The sequence below is a fragment of the Sturnus vulgaris genome, chromosome Z (assembly GCF_052056855.1).
Source record: "Sturnus vulgaris isolate bStuVul1 chromosome Z, bStuVul1.hap1, whole genome shotgun sequence".
NCBI lineage: Eukaryota > Metazoa > Chordata > Aves > Passeriformes > Sturnidae > Sturnus > Sturnus vulgaris.
Window position 1 is genome coordinate 47,353,391 of NC_142283.1, and position 25,302 is coordinate 47,378,692.

The following is a 25,302-nucleotide window of genomic DNA, read 5'->3' on the forward strand; positions in this document are numbered from 1 at the left end:
AAAAGAGTGCATATAGGCTATGCTGGAAAGTTATTTTGTGCTATCAGTGAGCTTGCATTCTTGCTGCAGTAGTGTTGTCTTGCTGTCATTATGCTCGTTCGCACCTTTTCCATCTTTGTTAGAGCTTGGTTTAATAGAGGCGTAGACGTGCCCACAGTCAAGCAGTGTGTGTTGCCAGTGTGGTAGAAGCAATGAGAAAATAGGGACTTACTCTGAAAGCTGGTGGAAGTACATCTGCCACCCTGTGATTCTGTGTTTGACTAATGCGGGGACAAAGGGCAGCTACCCACTGCAGAAATTGCTCTAATTGTGTCAGCTGAGGTCTTCCAACTGGTAAACTTAAACTGGATGTATAGTTGTCACTGTCCTAAATTTAGCCAAAATGGAAATGCATATTAATATAAAAACATGTTGGTAATATAGGGGCTTTCTACGTAGGTGATCTTGGCAAAGAAAACAAACATATTGGATGTTACTTAGTGCTGATATCAACTTCTTTCTTTGAGAGGTCAAGGTAATTTTTTTCCTTTTTTTTTTTTTTTTTGGTCACATAACAGACTTAAATGAGGAGCATATACTTCCGTCAGAGATCTGTTTGGAAGAGAAATATGTATTTTTTATCATAGGTGCAAAAGAGGTAATTTTATGTGAGACTTTTTGGTCTCTTGTCATGTTCTTGTCAGCTTTAAAGATTCTGTAGTCTGTCTTAACTGCATGCATTGCTAATCACATTAAAATTTTGAATTTACAGTTGCCATTTTTTTAATAGGATTTATGATGAAATAACAGGCTGCAGGATTCAATATGCTGAAAATTTTAGGGTTCATGATTTGGTATGTCCAGATCTTGTTTTCTAAAGCCACTGCAGGATTTATTTTCTCCTATTGTAACTAGATTTGCCAAATCAGACTTCATATGGTATTAATGCTGTTCATCCCATCCCTATAAATCTTTCTGTAGATTGTCATCCTGTTTTGAAACAGTCTGTGATATAGGGACTGTTAATGGTCCAAATACTTGCCAGAAACTGAGATCTCTTAGAAGTCCTTATACTTTCTAAAAAATGTCAGCTTTCTAAGAAAGCTGTGTGCAGTCATGAATATATGAATATTTCTAAACTGAAGTGTTTATGAATTTTAAGAAGAAAATTTATGCAGTGGTTAAACTTCAGTGAGTTTATTTCAGTGAACCAAACTTCTATGCTTCAGGGAGAAAATGGCAGCTAGGAGAAAGCATTTTTGGCAGAGTGTTTATTTCTTTAGTTTTAATTTCAGAGTAGGGCAAAGCCTGATGCTCCTGACTAAAATATTCTTCCACATGGATATGCATCTTTTTGTCATATGAATGTATGAATGAAACTACTTTGGGCAATAAAATATCTGCTTAAATATCTGCATTTAATGGGTAACTTTGCTTTTTCTGGTAGACGTTGATTTTATGCAAACGATATGTTCTATTAAATTTATGCCTTTAAAAAATACTGCAGAGTTTGACTTAAAGAACAATATTATTTAACATTCATTTGACATGCTCTGTGAGAGAAAAAAATGCTAAATACATGCATTTCTCTATCTGTCACCCAGGTTTATAAACGGTATGCATATGTGGCTGTAGATTTTCTTTCTGGCTGATTGTTCTTTGTTAGCTTGTGCCTTCTCTTGTATTCAGCTGAGTTTAATGCAACGAAAGGCCTTTGCAAATTGAGACTAAAAAAGTATTTCTCCTGCTAAAGCATCACTTACTGTGATTCACAATAGCTAATTACAATCAACAGTGCCATGATTGCAAGAAGAATGTAATTGCTTTTGGACAGATGATTTTTTTGAGAGTTTTGGCTTTTGGCAGGCTCTGGGTTAGAGCAGCTTAATTGCCTTCTTCTTCTGCCTTTGGCATCTAGCTACAGTGTTGAAAACAGGCTGATAAAAATAATTTTTATTACCTAGACATGTCTCTTAATGTTCCCCTAGCTACCATGTATCTTTTGAGCAAAGTGGTCTGCAACAAGATTCATTTAGAGTGGTGTTTAAACAATTTTTTACATTTTTAAAAATTGAAAACCTGTCTTCAGGAATCTGTACGCAATAAAATATCATCCTGACTTGGAGAGGTAACACTGGAATATACCTATCTACATCCTTGATTCCCCTATATTTTTAATGTGATGTGTATGAGGCACATGATGGGTCAGCTTATTCCTGTCCCCTGAGTCAGAGGATGTTCTGGCCATCTAAAGAGGCGGGGATATCCACATAGCATGTCCACAAAACCACTGTTGCTTTGTGCATGGGAACCTGTGGGAAGACATGTTTCCTTGCAGATGCAGAGCTCTGCATCCTCTTTCCAGCTTTGCAGGGCTTGTCAGACAGGTAAGCTGTCCTGGCATTTGGAGCTTTGAAACAATAGATGAATGAATGGCTGTGGTAGGAATCATGAAATCCAGCAGCACTGGAACAGAAGATAAGATCCTAGCTGGGTTTCCCACAGATGGAAGGAATAATCTTTACACGTCAGGTAACTGCTCAGTAATAGCTGATTTATATGTGCTTTCTGGAAATGATCTGTTTGTACTTAAGTCTTTAAAGTCAAGAAAGGGAGCTAGACTCTCTTAATAGCAAACTGGCCGCTTGCTTAGCAGCCACCACCCAGTTTACTGTACTCTAGATAAAAGACAGAAGCCTGAAGTTAGAAGCTGAAATTAAGGAGAGAGTGCTTTTACTTTAAAACCTCAGTCGGTTTTTACAATGTATCTTTGTGGTGGGTTAACCTTGGCTAAGATGCTTGGTCGCTGACTTTGCCTCTCAGGGAAAGGAGAAAGGATGGGTGGGAAAGCTCATGGGTCAGGATATAGGCAGAGAAATTGCTTACCTCTTAATATCATGGGAAAAACAGAATCATCTTGGGGAAAATTAACTGATTGTCTGTGTGATTTCATTAAATTGTCCCTTCTTGAGAAAAAACATGGATATTGTTTATTGGACTTTTATTCTCCTACCAGTGTGATTTGCTAGGCAGGTGAGACTCTGCTCTTGTTGGTAATGTTTTACTGACATGCTTTCCCTCTTACAACAGATGATGGTAATGTCAGATGGCACATCATTTTCTTCAGGGCAGAGCCTTCATCTCCCCAGCCTTCCCAGTAACTCTCTGTCTTTTTCTGAAGTGAAGAAGAAATCATCTCATGGGCCAAAGGTGAGACTTATTTTATTAGAAGGTAGTTGAGCCAGAAGTGCTTTTCCTGGTAATTAAATTAATTTTAAAAATTCTATGTATTTTTTGCAATGTTTTAATTGATAGGCTAATGATAGCAGGTCTTTACATTTCTTTGCTCTGTACTTACTGTTTGCCATGTGAAATACTGCAGTACAGGGATGGCTGTGAGACCAGGTACCAATGAAGCTTCTCTGGTTTTTGTACTTGTACAGTTTTTTCCCTGCTATTCCAGAAGGAATTGTAATAGTATATTGTAGTATTAGAGGATTACAGTGATGGAAGTGTGGTCTATGGAAAGAATATGAGAATACAATAATACTATTACTAATAATAATTTCATTTATTAAGAATTTTTAAGGGTGACTGTGTAGAGTGAAACTTGAAACAGTATTCTTTAGGATTTTTAGTTTTGTTTAAATTTGAGAGGTTAATTCTTTCCTAGATGTTTCAAAGGAAGCAATGTGTCATTGGTCTCTAGGACATCAAATTCTGAATGCCCAACTTAAAAGTAAAAAAGTATAGTCCAAGGAACCTCTTTAGTAATAGAGATGGACCTTTCTGAAATAGCAGATAATTTCTTGACAAAATGAACTAATGGTATGGGAAAATAAGGACCATGTTATTGTTTATTCACATAAAAAATGCAATGCAAGCCTTTTCTCCATTCTGTTAAATTGTTTGGCTTTTCATTTTCTTTTGTAGTATCCTGTAGGTTTCAAGTATGTTACTTAATTTTGCAGTGCATATACTTCAGGGGGCAATACCTATTTTTATTAATGACTTTTGTGTTCACAATCTGTGCCAAACCTCGTATCTTGCAAGAATTGTCAGGTAGTGAATTAAAGGTATGCCTTTAAGAAAAGATAGTAGGGATACATAATCAGCAAGGAGAGGCAGAAAATTTTCTTTGACATGTCTCTGCCTGGTGTGCATTGAAAATCAGTGCCTCACAATTGCTAATGCAGGTGGTCTTGCAGTATTTCAAGAACATATGGAAGTGTGGTTATTTTCCTAATGAGAAGCTGAGGTATAATCTAAGGATTAAACTAAAGGTGCTTACTTTGGCATGCTAAAATGAGTGGTTAATGCCTCAGAGGAAAGCAGCTGGCTACACCATGTGCTGAAGCAAGGTGCTGCTGGGTAGATTAGGCTGTATCTCCATCTGATTGGATACCAAACATGAGTTACTCTGACACTTGACCATCTCTAATAGGAGTTCTTTGTTGGTAGATAGCTCTGTAGAGTTCATTTTCCAATCACTTCTAAAGAGTTGGCCGTGATGTTGATTCACCTATGCCTTGCTTTGCATGCCAAAGCAGGTGTGCTGAGGCTTTGGTTAGTAAACAACCTAAACACCTCTAGGACTTCAAGGAGGTACTGACATGTTACTGAGTCCTGTACTAATTCTCTGCCTGGCAACCATACACCATGGTAAATCTTGAATCTTGTTTTTTTGTAGGCAAGTGTAAATCCGGGAAGTCATTTTCCAAACTGTATTTAGACAGTGAACTTCTATCTGATGTGGACAATCGGCAAGGGTGGAGTATGGTGGAGTGAAGCAGGATGAAACATGTATTTGCTGCACTCATCCATATAAACTGGTGCTTGAAATCTTTCAGTTTTTGCTGAAGCAACTCAAACATCTTCAGGAAGTTTGGCCCATATAGTGCAGCTGTGTGAGTCTAACCTGAGGAGGTCAGACACGCATCATGTCTCAGGATTCCATCCCAAGAATTTTTAATAGTGGGGAGAGATGTTTTGTCAATACACTGGTTTTGTCAGTCCATGTGGATATTTGATTTTTTTCTCTCCCCTCAGCAGTCATTACTTCACCCTGTCCAACTTGGAATGCCACTTATGAGCAGTTTTATCTCATGAAAAAAGACTTGTAAATATCTGCATTGCTGAGAATCACAAGCTATTCTTGAGAAATGGAAACACAAGATAAGCTTGGGTTTAGTGTAACAGCAAAGTTTGGAGGTTTTGTTACAAGTTCTTGGAGCTGAAAAGCCTTGAATTTTGGTCTTTAGTGTTTTTGTTCTGGTTGGAATGGAGGAAAGTTCCAGCCAATGTACAAATGGATTTTTAGTTTTGTCATTTGGAGTGACCCCAGTGATGGAACTACTTCAGTGTCCAGAATTCATTTAAATATGCCTCTAGAATAAGAGTTGCAGGAAAGTCTTGATAGTTCTTGGGCATAAGTTGCTTGTCCCAAAAGTGTTCTCCAGATGTCTGTACTGGGTGACTTTGGGATTTTTCTGCTATTTTTCAGCAATAGGCCTTTGATGTGCTTGGCCTAGTTTTGGTTTGTTTTGTCTGTGAATACCACAGTTAACTTTGAGGTCAGTTTTAAACTTTGAGTGTGGAAAAAACGGAACATTATGCTTATCTGTTTGCCACTGCAAAGTATCACATAAGCTTTATGGTTAGATAAGAATTTAAGTAACAACAATGAAACCAGTGCAACAAAATGTTTTTCTTGGTTTAGCATTCACTTACGAAAAATACAATACAGTATGAAGAAAGAGATAACTGACAGTTGGCTTTCTGGCACATTCTCTTCTAAAATATGTATTAAATAGAGATGTTTGTGTTTCTGAAAAGTAATTTTTTTTCATTTAATTTAATGGGAATGGAATTAGTGAGCCCCAGTATTTTGATTCCAAAACAAAGCTTTAATCTTGGAAGTACATATGTCAGGCAGAAATGTATGAACTTTATGCATTTTTTCAGAATGTAAGAATAGCTGCAGGCTGGCTACAGATACTTGTGTTGATTTAAATCAGTGCTATGGCTATGCCTGTTTGTATTATATGAATATTATATGCACAGAATAGAGAAGCAGCTTGGTTAGGTTTTGCAGGGGAATTATTATGCCTTTTGCAATGAACTGTAATATCAGCTGTAGAGAAATGAGATTTATTTTATAAGCAAAGAAAAAACAAAAACTTCTATTCCTGTTTGTGACCAGAAAAAACATAAATTGTTTTATGTTCCCCCAGTTAGCCTTCACTGTTAAACCAATGAGCTTTGTAATTCTCCATCTGCTTCTGATTCTTCTGATGTCATTGATCATAACAGTTTGGTGGGCAAAATTGAGGTGTGGAAAGTTTTTCAGATTTTTGTGGGAAGCAGGTAAGTTAATCTCCTGCTTCAGAGTATTTTTGGAGGCTCTCAAAATGTTGTGTTTTTCTTTCTTGTTTTTTTTCCCCTCAAATCAGCTAGAATTATTTTTATTCAATAATAAACAAATTTGTATTCAACAGAAATCTGAATTTGCTTGATGCAGGAATTACTTTCAGATATCTTTCTCCTCTTTTCGTCTTGAGAGCAAGAGGCATATTTGAGACTAATTCTAGTCCATTGGCTTAATATGGACACATTATTTCAATAGACATATCATTTTTTATTTAGAAATTAAAATAATGCACATTTTATGCACCAGTACTAAATTTGTAGTATAAACTCAGAGTATAGTACGCTGACAAGGCCATGCCAATGTGTTCAATTTAATTACTTCATAAAATATAATGAATTGCCCCTGCCTTCTGCTTCCCCCACCCCTCCCAAGTGTTCAATTTCTTAGTTAGGTTGCTAATGTCTGTCAGCAGTTAAGGTGGACAATGGTTTCTAGAAGTTACTGTATATTCAATGTCACATTAAAAGAGATTGGGCACTACATTTTTTTGTGTAAAGTCAGAACCCAGCTCTGAACATGTACAGTTCAGGATAATTTTTGCCCTGTAGTTACAGAAGTGTTTTAATCTGTGAATGTGTTACCTGTTGAACAGCTATTGCAGTCCATTTGTGTCTCTCAAATTTACAGGACAATGTACTCTGTGATTTAAACTTAATTTCATGAGCTTGTTAAGAAATAGAAAAACACAACAAATGATTGGTTTCCATTGCCCAGATTGGTCTATAAAGTGACTTCACCTCTCAAATCACAAAGTTTCTTAGTTTATAACCTGTAACTCTTAATCTATGCACTTGGGATCCATAAAAAAATAAAGTTAACTTAGCTGAGCGTGAGGGTGCTTATTCTTCCTCCTTTGTCACAATGTGGGCATACCCTGTTTCACAGTGGGAAGTGTAGAAGCCTAAGCAGTCAGCTGGTAGGGAATCAACTTCAAAAGTGGTGCTTTTTTTGATAAGCTGATGTTTTATGCCTTCCAGACTGGAGGCATGGTTCATGTAATTCCGCTAAATTAGAGGATGGTGAGGAAACTGCCAAAGATAATGGCTGCAGGCAATTTCCAGGTGATCATGGCAGCATAATGGCCCTTTAGCTTTTCTGGTCACCTGTCCTGCCTACAGTATGCTGTGTGCTCCCAGAATGCATCTCAGGCCTTAGCAGGAGCTAAGGGGTGTTGGCCAAAATATGAGCAGGAATTGAGTACAACAGTCACAGTAACACAGGTTTTATTTGCTGATAAAAGTTTAGATTTTATTATGCTTTCTAAAATATATATTTTGAAAGATACATTAGCCCCTTTCATAGAGCAGTACTATATATTTTGAGGTACTGTATGTATATGGTGTTACTTGTCTTAAGATGGCATCTGCAGGTATTTTGACATGCCTATGTGCCTGTATTACTTTTTAGCATACTGTTTGTATGCAACATATCAAAGGCTTACATTGACTTGAGTCACTTGCATATTTGATGAAGACACAAATGTAAGCTACGGTGCAAATATGTTACCTGTCAAAACCTCAGATCCCAATTTTTCACATGAACTTAAGAAAAGAGTATTTTATTCTACTTAATTTACTTATTTCTTGCTGATTAAGTGCTTATTAAGGTGGAAAAAAACATTTAAACACGGATTCTGATAAATAAGAAAATGGTTTGAAAGTACATTTGGATTTTTATTAAGATCTATGCTGACATGATATGGATATTCAGTAGCTTTTCATCCGCACCAACATCCCATGTTTATCATTAGGTTTGATATAATTTACTGGTGGATATAATTTGACTTTTTTCTGTCTTACAGATTTTATGTTCCTATTGCTGTCCCCTCTTTGTCATTGTTGGTTTCTTTCTGGGTCTTTGCAGAAAGTAAGGAGATAGAAAAGATACTCTTTTTACTTAGAAAATGAATGCAGATATAAAAGCAATGGCTAGGTTCCCTTTAAGAAAGGGTAATTCTAAGAGGGCATGTGAGAGGGGGGTATAAATAAGTCTCATAAGTATGTCACATATTTGTACTATGATTTCTATGAAAATATCAGCTTCCATGTTGTAGGAAGATGAAAAAAGTCTGTTTTAAAAATTGAAAAGACAGATCTCAAGTTTCTTTTGGTTTTCATACTACTGAGCCCCAGAACCATTCTCACAGATCTCATCTGTTGGAAAACCTCTGAAATTAGACTCTCCTTCTGACATGCAAAATATACATGCTATAAGGAGGCCAGTAAGACAGATAATTTCTCTATCTAGTTTAGTGATGATGTGTATTTTATTCCTCCCCAGGGCAACACCTTTCTAGCATGATAGAACATGGTGTGACAGTAGAAGCATTAATAATTAGTTCATAAGTCAACTTTTGGTACTAGTTTTGCATCAAAGGAAATAGTAAGCTTTTTTTTTTTAATCATAAGTCTTTTCCTGGCGTTCTTCTTTATGATTCAAGTAAAACATGTCAAGGAGTGCTAAGTGCTTTTTTTTATTTTTTTTTATTGTTGGCCTGGGAATTGAGGAAGCATCTTACGTTTAGACATTCAGATGTCATTATAGTATTGTTCATTGTTGGTGATTCTAGCTAATATTAATGTTGATATATGTTATATAAATATATAGTTAGTTTACCAAGTCTGACACAAAAATACATTTGCAGTACAGATACAAGAAGCATCTTATAAAAACATGCAATTGAATAATTTATGGAGCACTGTGACTCAGTGTTTCACTAAATAAGGTAATGAGAAGGGAAAAACATTTCTAAGTAATTATTTTTAGTTAATTGTTTCTACCTGTTGTTACAGAGGAGAAGGAAGATTCTGCAGTTTCTGCACGTTTTGTGTAGACCTTTCAGGTCCTAGAGCATTAAACACTGACTTAACACATGCGAATTGGACAAGTTCTAAGTACTTATCTATGAACAGGAAGCATGTCAGTGGATGTAGTCTGTTTCCCTTTCTCCTCTAATTGACGTGACTTACATTAACATGTAAATTCTGCTTTGTTTTCTTGGATAGTTCTTTTTTCAGAGCAGTTGTACTGTGTGCATTTCTTAAAATTAGTCAGTCTCTGCGAGGGATGAGGATGGCTATGTCCTGCTTTGGTCCTTTACTTTCTACCATACTTCTGCAGTTCTCTATGTTGTGGGTACAAGGGTGGTTAAGTTAAAGTGGAAGATAAGCTAAATATGTTATCCTCTCTACAGCTCTGTAAATATGTGGCAGTTTTAGACAGCCAGATACACCATATTTACATATACATCTCTTCTAGGTAAAGGCAATCAATGGGTATATGCAATACACATTAAAGTGTTTCTTTCTAAAAGTTTCTCGCTTCCTGGGCAACATACAGATAAAAATGCTTACAATCAGCCTGGAACAAAGCAAGCAGTGTAAACTTCTTGGCCATGGGTTCCTGTAAATTCGAATGTCACTTTGCAGATTTGAAGTAGTATAAAATGTGACCTTGTCCTGTATTTTTATGACATGTTTTTAGTGTTTAAAACAATGCAATTAGTCTACCGGGTGTTTTTGAGATACTGAGACCCCACTGCTGGCAGTTTCCGTGACATCGGGCAGTGCTAGAACTGTTCTTGTCTTGTAAATATTCCTAGGTGTTAATTCTCAGAAGAAAGGATCCTGCATGATGACTCATTCTGGATGGTTCCTTTATTGCCAGTTCTAGCTGCAGATGATCTCTTGCCTTGCCACTTCAACTTTTCAGATTCAAATGAGTGAGGAATGATGCTGCTCTGCTGTTTCTGGCTTTGCCTGAGTCACTACCTTCTGGGAAACACTTCTCACTTAAAGGAGTTCAATTAAAGCAACAACAAAAAATAATTAAAGACTCAGCAAAGACTCCAATATATTCAAAGTAGGAAGCTTTCAGCTTTAGGAGCTTTTCCATAAAAAGGCAGGGACTATTGTCTGTCCAATCAGATAATTCTGATTCTTCTGTAGCCAGGCTGGAAGGCTGGACCCAAGTTTGTTATAGTTTGTGAAGAAAAAGATCTGGCAAAAGCTGGAAGATCACAGCAGAGAAAACTTTGCCTGAAATGTTGTCATGTGTTCCTCTGATCCTGTAGTAATTCTGTTGACATCGTATGGTTTATATCTTCATTTTTCTTTGCTATTTTTATTTTCTCCTAGGTAATGGTGATGATGATATCCTTTATGGTAACCTCACAGTGTTTTTTAAAAAGACAGGTATAATGCCTAGCGTAAAAAACAGCTTTTGTTATAACATTTTGACAAGCAGTGATAGCTGTTAATATTCCACCGGTTTGTAACGGATGTTTTGACCAAATATTGGGCTTTCTATTTGTTCTTATATGGTTATTTTTATTGCTGGTTATTTGCCTGCAGTTCCAAGTTTTTTATATGAATCCTATGTCAATATTGTGTGTGCCTTTTCAGGATATAAAGGTTTGGTTTTTTTATTCAAGTAAAATGTTTCATCTCCTCTTTGCAGGACCCAGCTAGGATTCTGAACATAAATAGCAGCAGCAGTAGTAACAGTTTTTCAAAGACACAGAAGTTAACAAAGGAGCACAAAGAAAAAATTTGTAAAGACTCAAAAGAACATAAAAGTGCCTTCAAAGAACCTTCCAGGGAACCTAACAAATCTTCCAAAGAATCCTCTAAGAAACCCAAAGAAAACAAACCACTACTAAAAGATGAGAAAATGGTTCCTAAGATGGCCTTCAAGGAACCCAAACCCATGTCCAAGGAACCAAAATCTGAAAACACCCCTATCTTTACCATAACATGTGGGCAACAGCAAGAAAAGAAGACTCTCACGAAAAGGCCCTCTATACTGGATACTGATGAATCTTCTGCAAGAAAAAGAAAAAAACCCAGCTCGGATTCATTATTTAAAAGTTTTCCTAGTGCCCCACCATTGATTCTTACTTGCTCAGCTGACAAAAAACAGACAAAAGATAAATCTCAGCTCAAGGTTGGGAGAGTCAAAATTGAAAATGATGCACTGGAAAGGAAGACGCCTACTCTGCCACCATTTGATGATATTCTAGATCCCAGTGATTCTGATGTGGAGGAAAATGTGTCCTCCAAATCTGACGTAAGTGGTTGTTTGGTTTTGCTTAATACGTTGCTCAGTGCTGTATTGAGTATTCCTAGTCTGTGGGACTGTGCACCAGAGTTGTGTTCTCCCCTTCTTTTTTCCTGTTTATCGGCAGATTGTCCAAACTGAAGGATGTTGATGGCCTTGTTCAAACATATGTGTGTTCTAGTTGAATTGTATTGCCTATTCAAGTCTGGTCAATTACTAACTGTCAGCATTATGACAGTGAGTGTATGGGAGATACCGATAAACAATACCGCTCCTTTGATGTTCTTTAGAAGTTCATGTTTCTTTTGAGAGAAAACGAAATTTAGTTAAATGCTTGTATTTCACACTCTAAATCTTTGTTTTCCTGTATTAGAGAGTTCAGAAAATCCAGGAAAGGATTGCAGTTATATCAGAGAGTTATTTTTTGCTAAAAGAGGCAGTTCTGTCAATGATGCCAATTTTGTGGAGGAGGAGGAGTTCCTAGAATCTCACTCTGATGGGAATAATCTATTGCCATGAAGAAATGTATTTTAATGGAAATTTGCTCTCCTGAAAATACTTGTTTACTGTGCCTTCTCATCTGTTTAAAGTATGATTTGCTCTTTAATTTTATGATTAAAATTAGGATTTTAATCATTCTCCTAGCAAACTTCGGTTTTCAGAAGCATCTTTCATAGAGACTTTTAGAAAAGGAAAGGCATGGTAGGAGAAACCTTGTTCCATTATTTGTGCTTATGGCTAGAGGTGCAGTGTGCATGGTAGAGAGGAATGCTTCCCAGTCTTTCCTGTTCAATTCTCTCGTTTTTTTGTTTTCTGATTTGTGTCTCTGTTATTGCCATCAGATTCATAACCCTGCTTGCCCTCTCTTGAACAGACAATAAATGCCCTGCTGTGGGGAGGTGTCAGCATTAGGTTTTTACTTTGTAGAAACTTCCCACGAGGGAGAAGGTAATTTACTTCTGAAGTGACCTTTTAATGACTGGTCCCTTAGGGCATGCAAAGGCTGTAAAATTTAGAAGGTATACAATAGGACAGGCCCTGCTTTACAGCATGACACAGGGGATACTCTGTGGTTGGAGTGGCATTCTCATTATGGCAAGTTAGTTAAATTTGTCTTCAAACCTGAAAATGTACATACTTATCACTCTTGGTGTGAATTTTTTGTGTTTTCAAAAAGCTGAATGTTCTGTTTTAATTTGTCACTAGCCTTAAGGCATGCTATCTATCCTTAGTAGAGCAGGCTAGTTGAAATAGATTTTTGGATGCCATGTAGGAGCACATGCACTTTTACTGGCTGCAGCAGTTCTCTTTATTTTCAAAGACCGAAAATGGAGACAAGCAAATCCAATATAACTGGAATTTTACAAATGGTTCTGCAGAGGTGTGTGCTGTGTAGCAACTTCAAAATAACTGATATGTGAAAGACACATGGATGGTAGTTAAAACCAATCCTTTTTAGTTTCTGGTAGGTATTTCCCTCTTTGTTGTCTTGCAATCTCTTGCCCACTACCAATGGTATAATGGGAAAACCTCTGTATTTTTAATAGGCTGACACAGGTCCACTTCCACAAGTCCGTCATCCACCTGCAGTTGACCTGTAGGTCTTAAGGACTTCCTTAATTCCGTACTAAAGCTAAAACGCAGATTCAGAGTTTTCTAAGTCTGTAAGCCACTGTTACTGAAAGGGCAAACTGCTGAAGTCCACTCCAAGAGAAGTAAATCCTGCTGGTTTGGGGTCCTGTGTATTTTAACATTGACATATTGGATCGTGGAGCACACAGGTCTTTCCCTGGGGGAGGGGCAGTGTGGTTCCCATCTGAATGGATGAAAAGGTTGCCTGCCCCTTTTGGGCTGTGGTTCTTAATAAATCAGGCTGAGTATGGCTCAAGTCAGTAATATACTTACCTAAAGAAAAGCTACCGATGAAATGCAGAATAACCCCCTAGGGTACGTGAGTCACACAATTGGCAGGTGCTGTGGGAGAAAGAGCTCAGCAGCCTGGTTAGTGAATGTGTGTAGAATTTCACAGTTTTCCGAATTTCCTTCTGCATTTTACCACTTTTAACCAGGGAACCTAATGAAAGATGACCAAGCAGTGTAATAAAGGTAATGCTGTATGTTGGAAAAAATAGTTTGGACTTTTTTGTATGCATTAGTAAGTTTCTAAGTGTTTCAGGAGGTTTTCACAGCTAGATCCATAAAGGATATATCCTATAAACATAATAATATTAAGGAAAAGAAAAAAGTGAGAAGTTGCAATGTTACAAAGAGAGTAATAGAAGTAAAAATATGACAATGCTTTTTCTTTATAATGACAGTCATTTCAGATCTGTCAAGGCTTTGTGATACTAACAAACATAGTTACCTGAATCTGGGAAGATATTGTTTTAGTGTCAGATCCTGGCACAGTAATATGCTGTAAAATTAATTCAATTATTATTTCTTATTCTCATACAGTTGAAGTGGTGGGTATCATAGCCCTGATGAACAAAACATGTATCATTATTTGGTAGTATCCAAATTTATTCCTAGGTGTCTTCAAGAAAGCAAAACCACTATACCCAAATCAGCAAAGTTAGGCTAGGTATAACACATTACAAATCAGTACCTAAAAGAAAATTGTTAGAATACTGCAAAAATACTAACGTTGAGTCAGGTGAACTTTTTCTAGTTCAGGTTTTATTTATGACATTTGTACAAACATAATAGTACCAGATGAATGTAATGTTCCTACATTGTATATAATGAAATTATTAACAACTTTGCTAAGAATTTTGAAGTTTCTTCACTGTAGCGAATAAGAGATAGTCTCATTCTTAAACACACATATTCCAAAATGGTCGCTGTTCTCTTTAGTAGTATTGCATATGCATATACTCATGTGCATAACTTCACATATAAAACATGATAAATTTGTAATAAAAGGTGCAATGCAGAATGTGAAATTTATTGCAAAAATAAGTTTCTTACGGTTGCTCATCACACACAGGATGGTTCCCAGAATTAGATACAGTCCAGTATCAGTTCTCAATTGTCAAGTCTGTGTTTGGGATTTTTAAAATAAAGATGACATTCTGAAAAGTCCCTTTTGTAATGGAATCTTACAAGCATGATTAAACAGAGGTGTTGTTTCACTGGGAAGGTGCTGCAGGATGTCAGTGCTGCTGCTCCCCTGGTTTCTTTGGATGCAGCCCAAGTGCAGTCAATTGGGGTGGAATGTATTATATCAATCAATGGGCTTGAATTTCAGACAAAAGAGTAGTATGCTCAACCCTTCATGGTACAGCCATCATACTCTACCTAGTTATTGGCATTCAGACTTGAAACATGGCCTTTGCCTTCATGAAGTGGAGGACATACAGTTACAGCACCTCCTGAGACAGGTGCATTCTTTGTCAGGTCGTTAAATGTGTCTGCCAGTGGTTGATCTTCCCTGGGAGCTGTCTCTTGAAATTCACCTTTCAGAATCCAGACAAATTAGTATCCTGTTGTCTTGGGTGTATTTCAGAAAGCTGGATGCTGTCCTTTGGTGTCTTGTAGTCAGTCTCTCTTTTGGGCTTCAAATGTCTCTGTAAAATTCAGTGGGAAATACAGGGAATCACAACCGTGCGTGGTGATAAACTCTCTGCCCTTGTATAATAGTCCTTCTGTCTGTGACTTAGACCAAGATCATGTATGGTCATTTTTCTGTGATCTGTTTGGCATACACTCTAGTGTGGTGTAATGCAGTATTTATTTTAATTCTGTTTTTCTGTTGACTTTGAGCTGTGAGCAACTGAAACTAGTGTCTGTGTTTCTCTTCACATTGCTTTAAGTATCACTTTTCAAATACATCTGTGAATTAAAGTGTGTTGGACTTCAGTGTTAGTGATCAGCTAGGTGTTCAAAAGAGTATGGGGTCTTTTTTAAGTTCATTTGGAAATCACACATAAAGGCTGAAAAATTATTTTACCAGCTTTGGTATGAAACAAGCAAAGTAAACTATAGAGTGAAAGCATGCAGATTTATGGTTTTATTGAAGCATAGGCATGTTAGCACAGTCTACTTCAAAATTCGAAAGATTTTGCTTTTCAATCCAATTACAGGGTGCTTTAGTTAACAAAAACTCCACCTGTTTGCTTCCTGTGTGGGACAGTGCAGCAACATGATAAAAAAAGGACTTGACCTTGATTTTGCTGCCGGGCTGAAATATATGGTGATATTCTTGTAATATTTGTGTGAGCTGCCAGCTGTTGCATGAGATGGAGAAATTCAGAATTTGGGATCTGAGTGAGGCATTTTCCATGACTGGAGCTGCCCCTTTTGAGCTGTGGAGCCATTTCAGAAGGGATGCTCAGATACTTCTTGTTTGATTACTGCTAGTTTTGCTTGACTGGGTAGGAAGGAAAAGTGTTATATGGCTCTTGGTGAAGTTGCTGCTGCAACTGTCACAAAGGAGATAAGGCAGATGATATATACCTATTCAGGTATTAAAAATTCTCTGTGTATCTCCAGTTGTAGAGAACTGAATAACAGCTCTAAGTCTGCTATGCATGACAGTGGTTTGGTGGATTTTTTTAGGGAGTCCATGTGTCTCTGATGAATTACATTCTTCTCGTGTGATTATTTTGTTTGTGGTTTGGTTTTTTTGGCTTTTTTTTCTCTTCCTGCCTGTATATGTCACTGCATTAGTAGTGGTAGCAGCCTTTTGGCATATCAAAACCTATGGAAATACAATCTGAGCAGAAATGTGCACTAGCAAAAGGCGACAGCTCAGGAGTAAGGAGTTTCTGCTATTAAGAGCAGAGTACATTAGTGGGTCTTTTGCCTCTAGGAAAAAAATCCCGCTTCTCAGGAAGGCCTTTATGGAACAAGGAAAATGCAGCAGAGATCACACAGACTGTGCCTTTATACTTAATTAACTGCTTGTATGTCCTAAAGCAGTCTTAAAGTTAGAGTATGAGTACCTTTTTAAAGAAATCCATAAAATGCCACTTTCAGTCTGGCACATGATCTAGTAATTTGACGATTGTGAAAGTGGAAGAACATTTTGAAAACCCCCATGGTCTTGTAAAACCTCCAGGCCCTTGTTACCTGAAAAATACTACTTTCTAAAAACCTGCTTTCTCCAATGCCGGGGCTTGGAGCTGAAGTCAGAGCTTTTTCAGGTAATACTTGAAGTCAGAAGGAACAGTAGTGAGATAGAGCTCCATGTGCTGTTTTCATGTAGTTACCAAAGGTCAAAAAAATAGAAAAGATTGGTTTTATTTTATTTGTGAAACTGTGACTCTCAAGATAAATAATGGTGCAGAACAGGGTTATACTGATCATGTGCTTCACTGCAGACGGGGCCCTGTGGGTTTGCAACTGTCATATTATTACATTCTTTACTTTTTGTGTGGTAATTAAATGAAGTTTTTCTGCTTCTAGTCCTAGAAATAACACTGTGTCTAAAACCATACGAGCCACTCATGGTATTGTTGGACTTAGTACTCCTGTGTCGAGGAGGTAATTCAGTAGTCACAAACAGGTAAATATAGGACAGTCGGAGGTGTTTCCTTCCAGATACATGCTCAGAGAGAAATAGTGGCCAAAGATAAGCAGACCTCTTCAGAGAAGTGGCAGTAGCCACAAGTATGTTCTGTGGCCATCAGCACCTATTGTAGCATGGCACCATTCAGCTGCTATTCTTTGCCTATTTTAGCTAGGTGTTACTGTGAAGCAAAAAATGCTTTGTCTTCACTCACAAAAGTTTAGGTGCATGTTAGGCTGTTCTCTGTATGGTGAAATTACTATTGCTGATGAGAAAACAGCATGACAGACAAGTAGAGGTCCTTTGGGCAGCAAGCTCAAATGTTAAAGTGAGACAGTTTTGTTATCAGTGTGTGTTTGGAAGTCACTGGCTTACAGAAATGTGAAGAAATTAGAAATAAAGCAGTGGAGACAAACTGTGTAGATATGATTAAATGTTCAGGTTGCAAAAATAATCTTGTGAGAGCCATGAAATTTTGTATTCTTGAGGCAAAGTCTGTTTGGCTTTTTTTTAGTTTTAGGCAATGTCACATTTTTGACCACAGAATTAACATTAATCATTATTAAGCTATGGATACAGGCTGCAGTATTTTATTTCATTTGCAAGTGCTGGCTACATCTGCTTCCTTGTGACTACTTATGTGAATTAACTCAAACATTTGCATAAATGCACGTTAGAATTTGGGTCATATTTTCTATATTTCAGCACTGGAAGCCCTGTTCACCTGCTATCCTGCAGAAAGTAAAGGTTTTAACTGGGTATGTGCAGTGCAAGTACTGTAATTGTTTGGTAGGGGAGTTTGTGGCATAAAAAGACTTCGTCTCATGTCCTGTAAAGTCATGACAATTTTGAGAGGCCAAGGTAGATTGCAGGCAAAATAATAAAATAATAAAGACGGGATATTTTATTTTAATCATAATGAAGTGAGATCTTCTTGATAAGAATTTCATTGCTTTGAAGTTGCTTTATCTATCCACTTTATCTATATTATGTTGTGATCCAGAAGAATGGCTGCACATATTTAAAATAAAATCCAACAGCTGACAGACAGTTTTCAGCTGGCATTTTATCTACAATAGTTAGATCTATTCAAGGCTTTTATGCCCTTTAATTTTTTTATGTGGAACTAGTATGTTTACATTTCTTTTAGGGGAGGCAAAAATGTCATGGTTTAGTCATGTATTTTTGAAAGTTTGCTGCCCAAACTCCCCGTGAACTTCATTAGATAATGTTGATAATACTTCCCATTCAGAGGCTTCTACTCTGATGGTGACAGACATGAACTCTCCAGGACACACCGTAAATACACAATTTAATTTTTTGTATTTAAAAGATTCAATAATCCCCTGAAGTTTAAATTTATAAACACAGGATAAAGACTGCTTGAGCTCAGTGTTTCAGTGAGTGTGTGCCCTCTCATGCCTGTGCAGAAAGAATCACTGTGCATTGCCTGCTGATGAGGGAGCAACTGCTGTTCACCTCCCTGGGCTGTGGAGCCCTTTAGTTGTGCTGTGTGTTTGGCACTGCAGAGAAGTGCTGGGGGGCCCTCTTGGAATGAGCAAGGGATGCTCCTGATGGACATCATTTGCCTGCCCCAGACACAGGATGATGGTGCCTGTGTGTCCGTTCTCCCAGAAGTGTGCATGTGAGCCTGGTACAGGAAATAAATAAAACCAGATGGAATCAAGCAGTTTTCTTTCATGCCCTCTGTATGTCAGCTTCCTTTCCCTCTTGACAACATTATTCACTCCTCCTCTGCCAGGCGACCATTGCTGTTTAAAGGCAGTGTACTCAAAACCCATTTTAATAATATTATGAATGTTCATTGAAGGTGGTTCAACATCACCACATTGAGAACAGAAAAACTGCTACATAGCTTAAGAATGTTGGTGTGAATTTGTGTTAACTCTGAGTCATTACTCGGTAGTACTCTTTTGGCTTAGTCAATACCTCACTACAGTTTACATTTTTGTTAGAAAAAGGTGACGCAAAGCCCATAAAACCCCAGGAAACTTTGAGTAAAACATCCAGCTCTATTGGTACTAAAACCTAACATTTTCTGTTGAAGGCATCTGAGCTTTCAGGCTTTCATCTTCCCTTGAGAACAGAAATCTTCATCTGCCCCACAGAAATGTGTACTGTGTGCTTCATCTGGCATTGGATATGTTAGTCAAATTTCTGGTGCCCCTCTCTTAAAAGCAATATCTCATTCCCATTGAGGCTGAAAACTAGTAGATGCATGTCAGATTTGTTTTAACATTGTGCTGCTGTGGAGGGACAACGAAATTTGGTCATTAATGCTGTCTTTGCCCTAATGAAAATGACAGTCTTTGTACACGTGTACCACAGTAAGATGGGGTTGCCTGAGTTCAGAACGAGTATGCAGGACTTTTTGAGACTTCTTGAGACATGTTACCTGTTCTTGCTGTGGATATCTAAACATGAAAGAATTTCTTACTGTGTACTTAGGGTGCTGCAAGCTGTCTGGCAAAGGTGAGGAAATGATGCCATGTGTCGTAGGAATTAATGTTTCTTACGGGAGAGTTAGAAGATAAGGGTAAATGGAGGTATTTGCACTTCACTGAATCTGTTTACGCGTCTGTGGAACTAGTATCATTATCGCAGAACAACATGAAAGGAGACTTTAGAGGCGACTAATAATTACCACAGCAGCAGCAGAGCTGTATTTTGTTGCTGAGGTTAACAGGCAGCTCCACCTGTGCCTGAGCTCCCCGAGGAAATATGACTCACACATCAGGGGATAAGCACAACTGGGGCCAGCGCCTCAACATTGATTACCCCACTCAGAAAACCATTGCAAAACTTATGGTGTTTAATACCCTACTTCGTGAACAGTCTTGATTAGAACAGAAGTAAATCAAGTGATTTTGCTGCTCTGTATGAGGTCATTTTAGGTATTACCTAAATAGTGGGAGGAGGTTACATACAGTAACCTGTGTTTCATAATTCGAATTATCAACTGCAAAATTATTGCAGTCTAAACCATGGCAAGAAAAGAAGTAGATACAGGCTGTGACAATTTTAGTATCTTTCAGTGTAGAGATGATATTTTTTCATTGCCCATGCTGCTTTAGTGGATTTTATTTATTACAATGCATCTGTATTCTGTAGATGAAAAAAATGTCGTTTCGAGATAGTGCTTATTGCGTTGTGTCTTCCACAAGAAGAGTGAAATATCATCAAGTAAAGTAGAATGATCTTAGTATTTTGGACAACAGCAATTCAGTTGCAAAGTTACTTGGGTTCAGGGCAGGATGAGGTCAAAGGAGGAGGCCATTCTTGGTGCTCTTGGTGGCCTAAATTTGCTTTGGGAAGGGACTAGTAAGGGTAAATAAAATTTTGCATGTTAAATGTTGCAGTTTTAGCTAAAGAAAACGGTTTGTAGGTGAGATGTTTTGACTTGATTTGTTTGTGCCGTATTGATCCTTTGAACACTGTAAAACTCAAGGTTGGTCTGGGTTGTAATACATGAGATCTTAATTTAGCCAGTATTTCAATAATGTAATTATCGCCCAGTATTTTTAATCACTTCATTCAGTAGTTAAGGTACCTATTCAGATAACTATAGGTTACACTACATTATAACAATTTGAGTGAAATTAAGTTTAAATATAAGCAAGTATCACATTTTCTTATTTTTGTAAGAGATTGTTGTGTGTTATAGTCTTATGTAACAGAAGCAAAACTCTGTTAGTGTAAAACTCAGATCACACTATCAAAAACTTATTTTAAATCAAAGAAGCAGAGATAAGGAGCTTCAAATAAGGATAACTTTTTGTAATATGCTTCTCATAAAAGTACTTGTGTAGGCAGATGTGTGAGCTGTAAATGGTAAAGAATCAATAAGACAATAGAAATCTACTCTGTGTTTTTTTTCTTAGAAAATCAGAGTTGTGTGGTCTGTGTGTATATGATATGGATGGTATTTTGTGAAAACTACTAGACAAACACATAATATTACCATAGAGCAAGTTCTTAGGAGCCATCTATCAGATGTTTCAGATCTATAGAGAAAAATGTGTATAGAGCATATTGTTGCCAAACATGAGATCTAAAAATCAGTTATGTTTACAGTATCACAAGACTAGCTAAAAATTAGACATTTTGAAAAATAGTTTGAGGAGTTTTGTTTTAGGACTCAAGAATTTTTTAGGATACAGCATGTGTTTCTTTATTTTTCTCTCTACAGTTTTTCACTGAAACTGGAATGTACAATAAATGAAAGCTAAGGCTTTCAGATAATTTTAAATCCCAGAAGTTAAGTTTGAGGGAAGAGTAAATACAATGGGGCTTGCTGTAAAACTGACAGGGCCAACGGAGATCTGCACTTGATCTCTCTGTAGTTTACAGTTAAATCTTGAACAATTTCGTTTTCTGGGGCATGAGTTCAAGAGTCTGTGCAGCAGGACTTCAGAAAAAAAAGCGCTGTTGATTTTCATCTATTTAGATCTGTATTTACTTGATTTGTATGACCTTGACAAGCTTTCCACATAGTAAAGTTTTAGTGTGGAGTCATGCTGGGAGTGTTCTACAGTTTGAGCTACATAAGAATAGAGGGGAACTGTGGTGAATTTGCAGTCTCTGAGTACCTGCTGAGAAGACCAAACTTCTAATGTGAAGAAATGTACCGTAGTACATAATTATACCCATAAAAGCAGTTTTACATGTAGATGGTTCTCCAGGTGCTTCTTTTGTTATTAGGAGTGTGTGAACTCCTAACATTAGAACCTCATCTGGGAGAATTTAGGTGAAACACCTTCCTGCTGCCCCCAAAGTGGCAGCAAACTGTTCGATTTCCCAAACAGTGGACTTTGAATGCATAGATGTCTGTCCTTCTCAATGATGACACATAACATAGGGCACTGTAGATAAAATAGAGCAAGAGAAGGGAGTTGGGAAGTCTTAGCTTCCAACACAGCACCTGAAGGAGCTGGCCAGAACAATTACCTCTTATCTTCTATCCTTATTAATCCCACTAGAGCAGAAGATGTAGAATAGTTGAATGAAGCTCTCACCTTGGCTTTAATCCCTAGACAGAATTTTCTGGTTTGTATTTACTACTAGAATTGAAGTTTCTTTCTTTCCAAAACACATTTCCTTTGTTGATGTAAGACAGCTCTGTGTATAGAATATGTGGAAATTCTCAAAAGGAAAGTTTAAAGTGTTAAGTCAAACACTCAGAAAATTGGTATCTGAGTATTGCTTGTCAGCTTCATTTGGCCTTCCACAGTTAAAGGAGTGCAGAGGGACTGTTGCTGTCCTCTCATCACAGTGCTTTCATGCCACTGGGCTTATTCAATGAGCAATATTCTCCAAACAAATATATCTTATATTTGGCCTCATTTTTTTCCCCCATATAGTTCAGACTGCCTGTGGAATACAGACCTATTAAATTCCCCTTATTGCTCTGCTCATACGTGATCAATTCTTCACAAATATTGATGTCTTTTCACGCATTTTTGTGGAGAAGTGGTCTAAATAACACAGTGTTTAGTGCCAGTCTTGAAAAGCTTTTGTATAACCCTGTCTTTGCCAGCATTACCTATGTATTCAGGACAGTCTATCCTTCTTGGTAAGGTTTGTCTGACAAGAACTTCCATCAGTTTGCCTCTTGTGTTTAAGGACCCTGTTCATACTCATGTGACCATAGACGTTTTTAGTTTATTTTGTCCCTAGTTTACTCTTTATCTTGTAGTCCTGAAATCCATTCAGCTGCTCTACAAGGCAAATCTTGATCTTCCCTCCTGTCCTTTTTTGCTTGCTTTACTATGTGTCTGGTGCTTTTTCCAGTTACGTATATTCGGCAAAAAATAGCCTACGGAACAATCTTCACTAGTGCTTCATCTTTCAGTTTTATTGTACAATATTCTGCAAAATAATTTTTATCTACATTTTTTGCTCAGTCTCCTGTTAATGAATCTTCTCTAAATCTCGACTATTTGTGAGTTTTTATGTTAGCATTGTCTCAAATTTACTTTTGATTTCTAAAGGTAAAATAAAATAAATTCATAAATACAGAATGAGAAGGATTTTTTTCAAAATTAGATGACGTGTTTCAGTAAGACAGTCTCTAAGGAAATGCAAGTCCCACTTGATCCAGTGCAGTTGTTCAGATGAAACAGTTGCAAAGATTGGATTAAGGTCTTTTCTTGGTGCTACTTTTAAGTGAAGTCTGCCTCTCAAATTCAAAGAATCAGAGACTTAAGATTGGAGGGTACCTCTGACTGTCGTTGGAGCTACCTGCCCTGTTCAACCAGGGCCACTTTGAGCTGGGTGGCCAGGACCCTGTCTAGACGGTTTTATCAATGTCAGCTGGGGAGGGAGATGCCAAAATCACCCTGGGCAGCCTGTGCCCATGATTGGTTACCCTTGCAGTGAAAAGCTCTTTGCTAATGTTCAGTGGGAACCTCTTGTGTGAGCTACAGAGAGGTTGAATTATTCTACTAAAAGCTGAGGTCACTGACAGGGCACTTAAATGACAGTAGAAGTTGTAAGTACAGGAGTCCTGTTAGAGAAAAAGCTCCTGCAAAAGCGCTTTCCTGAAATTCTAAATTTGCACGAAGTGGAAGCAATACTCAGCTGTTATATAAATAGTTTCAAGTGTATAGACTTCTCAATATGTATAGTACTGGGAAGCATGTCTCTAGACTAATATGCATAAAAAATAAGAAATATGTAGACTGACCGATATGAAATGAGATACTGCTACACCACTTAATGCTTACTTCAAGAAAGAATTTGTGAGCTTCCTTGAAGAATGGTTCAGGGAAAGGCAAGAAAAACCATTGTCCCCCACATACAGATATCTATTTCTTAATATAAGAATTAATAAAGAGCTTGAAATGATGGGGGTTATTTTTAGAGTCACAGAATCATATAATATCCCAAGTTGGAAGGGACCCACAAGAATCATCTAAGTCCAGCTCCTGACCCTGGATCAGACAGCCCCAAGAAGTTGTACAAACTGGGACAACCATGAAATATTACAGAAACAGCTCTGTTATATCCTTTGTCATAAACAGGTGGGTTTGCATGAAAGTTGTTTGCAGCTCAAGAGTGAACTACTTGTAAAAACAGACAAGAATTTGGAAATGGCAGAAGCCAGGTGATTTAGAAAAATTACTGGTAAAAAAGGTACCTTTAAATGGAAAACTGCAGCTAAAGAAAATGGCCTTTTTTTTGCTGTTTCAAAGCACAGAATCCCTCAATCAGGTCTAATAAAGAAGTCACTGTCTCCTGTGCATCACCATGAGAGCACTAAAACGAAGCAGACTGTCTAAGAATGCAGTAAATCATATGGGGTCATTGCACTAATGAACAGTTCAGGCCCAAACTCTCATTAGCTTTGTCTGTAGGAAGAGAAAACTGGTAAAACAGGAAAAGGCCATATGGGAGAAGCTCTTCACTGATACTTTCTTAAACTTTTATTGTTGAAAGATATGCTTTAGCTAATTTCAGACCAAATAAAATAAATATTTTGTGATTAAGAACCAGTGTAGAAGAGCAGAAAACGCAAGTGCATAAAGCCATAAATACCTAAGTCCTTGGGGTAAGAACCTGTAAAAGTGTCAAAAACCATTGCTTAAGTGACTAAAGACACTCTCTGTTAACTAGAAGCGTGGGTGCTATTTGCACTAATCCATATTCATATATGGAAGGCATATTTTTCGTTCCTTCTGAAAAGGCAAATCTTTTCTGTTAATAACATTAATTCCTAGGTTAAAAGCAAATGTTTCCTCTGGGTGCACTCTCACCCAGATTTCTCAGGCAAAAAATGAAGGTTTCATTTCCAATACTTACAGTTTTAATATTTATGCTAATCTGTATTTCTTGGAATAAATCTTCCGATAGAGCTGTTTAAGGAAGTAATGTAAATAGTTTCAGAAGTTATTAGGAACCCTTTTTATGTATGTGTGGATAATCATTTGTGTTTCATAAAGACTTTCTGTGGTTTGAGTTCTCAAAACGATCTTGCTGAAGTAGAGCAGAATTTTTACCAGGAAAAGATATAATTTTGTATATATTTATATTCATTTGTTCCTGTGATATAGACCCAGTTAGTTAATGCGGGGAGGAAATTTTTACATGGAGCAATTTCAATAGTATTTTCATGCCTTATAAAGAGAATACGACTACATTTTTCCCCCTTTCATTTCAAGCAAGAATTTTTAAAAATAAAGTAGTAAACTTTTAGTAGTGAAATAGTCCCTGTGTCTATTGTGATTTTTTTTTTTTTCTTTTTAGACTTTTAGACTTGAAAGCCAAATAAGACTGTCTTAGTGTTATTTTTGAGGGAATGGAC

General features: G+C 37.2%; 1 protein-coding gene across 1 annotated transcript in view; it reads left to right on the forward strand.

The window, feature by feature from the left end:
• Positions 1-25,302, forward strand: part of MLLT3 (MLLT3 super elongation complex subunit) — a 115,701-nt gene that overhangs the window by 69,058 nt on the left and 21,341 nt on the right. Inside the window, exons 5-6 of the mRNA XM_014870525.2 lie at positions 3,070-3,189; positions 10,868-11,476. Coding sequence (XP_014726011.1) covers positions 3,070-3,189; positions 10,868-11,476 — 729 coding nt within the window. The remainder of the gene's footprint in view (positions 1-3,069; positions 3,190-10,867; positions 11,477-25,302) is intronic.